Here is a 5,455-nt window from a genome sequence, read left to right on the forward strand (position 1 = left end):
TCAGCGCCACGTCGGCGCCGGTGACCGGCCGCCGGCCGGCAGGCGTCCACGTCAGCAAATTCCGGTCAAAGTTGACCGGAAGGACTAAATTGGCACAAAAATAAAAGGTTTAGGACTGAATTGGCACCAATTTAAAAGGTTTAGGACTTAATTGGCACTAAAAAAAGGTTTAGGACTAAATTGGCACCAATGCAAAAGGTTTAGGACTAAATTGGCACCAAAAAAAGGTTTAGGACTAAATTGGCACTTATGCAAAAGGTTTAGGACTTTTTTGGCACTTTTCCCGTATCAGATGGGGATGTTAGGACTGCGAATCACACTGGCCTAGTTACTTTGAAAGAATGAAACTAGCGGTAATTTTATTTTCCTTCCTCTTTGCGGTCAGTTATTGATTAGTGAAGTGTTGTTGTGCCTCAAAACTCTCTCTGTTTTGTGTCTTCTTCTTTGCCCTTCTTCTAATCACCTTTTTATTGTTGTGCCCAGGATATCGTAGGCACTTTAATCAATTGGCAGTCCTGGGCTCATTTGCTGAGAGCAAAACCATTTTCCGAACAGGTTTGTACTTGTGCTTGGCGTTCACGTTGTACTTGGGTTATATCGACGCGAATGTTTTAGTTATTCAATTGAAAATGGCAGCTCTGAATAGGCTCATCTGTGTGGAGTCAAACTTGGTTAATTCCTTTGTTCTCCCAATAAAATTTGCTTGTGAGAACTGAGAAACAATTTCAAGTTTCACCACTTATTACCCCCTTTTCCTCTCCTTTTGCTAGTAACGCTTCACTTTATACTGTGCTGGTGTTTGGTGTAATCCTACGTGAAAGCTGTTGTGGTGAACTTTTGATTACTTCTCTGAATACCTTTTTTGGAAATACCAATAGTGGTGGATTAACTTTGTTACTTAAAGTGAGATTCACTTTTCCTAGAGTGATTTCTGAGCCAATCAATCGGGGTATTCGATTGCTTAAGTCGGAATGAAGCCATGTCGAAGTACCAGTCTGGTGATATCTGGAGCCTTGAGGGGACAGTCAAAGATACTTGTGTTGTTGTTGGTTTCCAAAAGATATGATAATAAACTGATTCAATCGAACAATTTAGCAACATAGCATATACATGCAGTGATCTCCTTAATTCAGATTTCGTAGAAGTATCTGAAACTAGTAAACTTTCAATCGTTAGCCTTCACAATTGCGATTTCCCAAACTTACATCTTCTTGTATGTTTTCTTTTACCTTCAACATAGACTTCCAAATGCCTGCAGTAGGTTTCTAATCTTGACTGTCAATAAATGATAAATTATATGGTGAAGAGGAAATGCATTAAAGATTTAGAAGAGAAACACTTGTTTCCACAATGATGCTCTTACTGAATTAAACAGATCAGAAACGTCGTCATGCTCTTGCAAAGCATGCAAAACATATGGTTTTTTCGTTTAATTGATTTTCGTGTTACCTACGTGCAATAGCGCCAAATTTTATGGGTGACTTTACATATGGTCCATCCAAGGAACAGTTAATGAGTTTATTTCCTGAGCAATATTCATTGTTTGATCCATGTTGGCTGCTGGCATGTGAATTACGTAACTTTTAGTCATTTAGATGAATTAGTAAAAGACAGATGCACTTGATGGCATTTGCCTTTGATTATCAGAAAATGCCTTCGATGTTGATGGTTACCTCTTTGTACTTTTTGCTTGCTCATGTATCAAAAGCAATTGTTGTCAAAATTGTTTGTCCTTTATTAAACTGCATTGATGCCTTTAGCATAAGTCACTTATATTAAGCCCTTGAATCTTGCTTGCTTCCTCTGAATTCTGCAGGCACAACTTCTATCAATATCCAACTGTTTGAAACTTTGCCTTTAGTCAACTTTCATGGGAAGGAATTACTTCTCTGAGATCAGACATTTCCTGCTAGAGGAATTTGACTCATCGGCAGCATCTGTCTTCTATGAGAGACATTGTGGAAGAATTAAACATTGCTGTCCTCATGCCTGCGAGGGAACTAAGTGTCAGTTTTGGCTATCAATGCAATACCACTAGCTACACTAGCTCGGTGAGCATCAATGATGAATTCGATGCTTCGGAAAGTATCATGACCTGGAGTTCTGCCATGAAGATGAGGAATGGCTCCTTTTCTTGTTTGTCTGGTGCTGCTCTGAGTGCCAATGCAACTTTAGCCAACACAAGAATCTGCAATGGCATCATAGGAGAGGAAATCTTGCCTAGCATTGACTCTCCAAAATCATTTAGAAGATTGCCATCTTCTCCTTCCCTATCTCGGTTGGACCTTGTATCATCGTCCTTCACTAATAGCATTACTCCCTTGGTTGGGAATGGATCACCAGACTCTGAGATTGTCGAGAATGAGACGAACCTTTGTCAGTCTAAGAGTGCTCTCACTAGGACAGAGTCCTCGAGCTTTCTTAATGCGATGGATGTACAAACGGCAGGAGGGGCTGCAGGTGAGGATAGAGTCCAGGCTGTGTGCTCAGAAGAAAATGGGTGGCTCTTTTGTGGAATATATGATGGATTTAATGGGCGTGACGCTGCCGATTTCTTAGCGGGGACACTTTATGACAGAATCGCTTCTTCTCTGCATAATCTGGAATGGCGGACAATGAAGCTACATAGGTCATGTGAAGGTAGTTCACTGCATCAACTTTCTGAAAGTATTTCATTAGAGCATGGCAATGTCAATAACGACATTTCCTTGACCTCTGAACCATACACTTTAAGTGTGGCAGATAGAGAAATTGACCCTTTTCAGTCTTTTGATGATGCATCCACACATGAGACTTTTCGCCATGGGGTGATAAATTGTCTCGATGATGCTGTTGCTCAAGCAGAAAGTGATTTCCTGTACATGGTCGAACGGGAAATGGAAGACCGGCCTGACCTGGTATCTGTTGGATCATGTGTGTTGGTGGCGCTTCTCCACATGAATGACATTTATCTTCTAAATTTAGGAGACAGCAGGGCTATATTGGCGACAAGTGATGGCATGCAGGCCGGTGCTTTGAAGACAATTCAGCTGACGGAAACTCATACTGTGGATAATGAGTCGGAGAAGAAGAAGCTCTTGGAGGATCACCCTGACGATCCTCGTCCTATTGTAAATGGAAGAGTGAAGGGGAAACTAAAGGTTACTCGAGCATTTGGAGTCGGTTACCTCAAAGAGGTAGCCAATTGTTTATGCATGCTTTAATTGAAGTTGAAGATATTGAACCCACTAATATATTTATCTAATTCGAATTGATTTTGTTCCAAACTATTTTAATCCTCGCAGAGCAAAATGAATGATATGTTGATGGGCATACTCCGTGTTCAGAATTTACGGAGCCCTCCTTATGTTTATTCCCATCCCTTCACAATGAGCCATAGAGTGTCGGAGAATGATCACTTTGTTGTTCTGGGAAGTGATGGGCTTTTTGACTTCTTCAGTAATGATGAGGTTGTGCGGCTTGTTCATTTCTTCATCCAGCATAATCCTGTTGGTGATCCTGCGAAGCACCTCATTGAACAGCTTGTTCAAAGAGCAGCCAATAATGCAGGTAATTGCTTGAGATAATGTCTCTTTGTTTTTAGGTACCCTTTTTGTTGGTGCTGCAATGGAAACAAGCTGCTCTCTCTCTCTCTCTCTCTCTCTCTCTCTCTCTCTCTCTCTCTCTCTCTCTCTCTCTCTCTCTCAGCCTCGCACACCCACACACACACCCATCGAATCTGTCATGTTATGGACGTACAAAGTAATGTTAGCAAGCTAGTGATTGCCAATTGCATCAGTATCCTCTAGTTTGTGCTGTTTAAGCAGTGAAAAAAGAAAGCAGAACCTGCAAAAGGATTAATTAATTCAACCCATCCATCCGACTTGGAATGGCAATTTCTATACAAGTTACAAGAAACAGATTTTTAGTGATAGCGTTCATTTTTTCTAGTGAATATTTCTGGTTCCTATTGCAGGTTTTAGTGCTGATGAGCTCTTGAATATTCCTGCGGGACGGAGAAGGAAGTATCACGATGATGTGACAGTTATAGTAATCATCCTTGGCAATAAGCAGCGGACATCTACTGCATCAACATCCCTGCAGCAACCGTCGTACTCACTTCTCATGTTATCCAAATAAAAAAGGATGAGCCAATAAGAGATTCGGCTTTAGACCATTAAGATTTCTCAACATAATATTTGTAGTCTGTATGCCATTAAAAAGGATTTCATGGGTTGAGTGTTAACCTGTCACCATTTTGATGCAACCAATTGTGCTAGAACTGAACTTTTTGATGTCTTGCAATCATATGGTTATTTGATACCAGTGAGCCTTGCTTTTCGAGCTTGTTAAGTTTCGTTGCTTGTCTGCAGTATGCTCGAAGTTTTGTTTTAGAGCACCTTTGACTCGGAACTCTATGTTACAAAAGATCTGTTGGTTTTCTGCCTCCTTCAGCTGGATGATTATGGTGATTCTTAATAATTGCATGTCCATTTTTTTTTTTTGAAATTCACCTTGTATTCAACTTTTCCAGTTACGTGCGTTTCCACTTCAGCATGCAAATCTTTTAAATTGGTGCTCATGATCATTTGTCTACTTTTTCAGCTAATTAGAGATCTCAGTTAACTGGTACGTCTTTGTGAATTGTGATGTGTATCCATTATGCTGGTGCACATGTTTTAATGTCCCATTCTGGCATGTCGCGCAGGAGTATATCAATTCTTGAGGATCATGAACGGTCCTCATTCTCCGAACAACAAAATTTAGTTTGTTTTAATGTGAAGCGCCTGTACCTTTCACCATCAAAACCAGGCCAAGAACTTCAGAAATATTCAAGATTGCTATGAATTATGTATGTCAATCCTGAGCTTCTTCTAGACGAGAAAATAAATAGAAACATAGTCCAGCTCTCTGACAAAACAGATTTAACCATTCCAAGATGGTCTCGCTCTTCCACCGTGGAGTTGACAGAGGCGAGTTGGAACTGATACATGAGCTCCCCTGAGGTGATGCTGGCGGTGCTCAAATTTTATAATCAATCAAATTGTCGTTTCTATTTATTTACCTTCAAGCAAACTTACAGACTGATTCTTCTCTGACATTGTGATGCCCTTAAAGATGTCCAATACATTTATAGATCTTATGACAAAGGAACACAGTGGAAACAAGAAAACTGTGCATTCGATCATGATGAAGTACTAAAACTCTGAATGTTATTCGTGTATAGAGTTTGAATTTTTGAAGCTTAGACGGTTAAACCCGTTAACTTGCACTGATGGAACCTGAAGTATTGATAAACTACCTATGAATTGATTTACACTAGAAACAGACCTTTTATCATCATCTTTGGCCTCTGAGTTGGAATGACATTTTATAGATGTAGGTTTATCATCGTTGCTAACATCTGGATGAGGAGTTTTCTGAAATTTCCTTCACTAACTGAAAACAAACGAGCTATTTAGCAGAGTTTAAGAAT

General features: G+C 40.0%; 1 protein-coding gene across 1 annotated transcript; it reads left to right on the plus strand.

Moving 5' to 3' along the window:
- Window positions 1-284: 284 nt before the first annotated feature.
- Window positions 285-4,305, plus strand: LOC115674083 (probable protein phosphatase 2C 40). The gene is made up of 5 exons (XM_030596413.2): window positions 285-353; window positions 484-555; window positions 1,817-3,176; window positions 3,285-3,549; window positions 3,956-4,305. The coding sequence occupies exons 3-5, from the start codon at window positions 1,947-1,949 to the stop codon at window positions 4,117-4,119; spliced, it is 1,659 nt and encodes a 552-aa protein (XP_030452273.1). The 5' UTR covers window positions 285-353; window positions 484-555; window positions 1,817-1,946; the 3' UTR covers window positions 4,120-4,305.
- Window positions 4,306-5,455: the final 1,150 nt, after the last annotated feature.

Source organism: Syzygium oleosum, unplaced genomic scaffold, assembly GCF_021117445.2.
Source record: "Syzygium oleosum isolate NSW1041296 unplaced genomic scaffold, Sole_v2.1 Sole_v2.19, whole genome shotgun sequence".
Lineage (NCBI taxonomy): Eukaryota > Viridiplantae > Streptophyta > Magnoliopsida > Myrtales > Myrtaceae > Syzygium > Syzygium oleosum.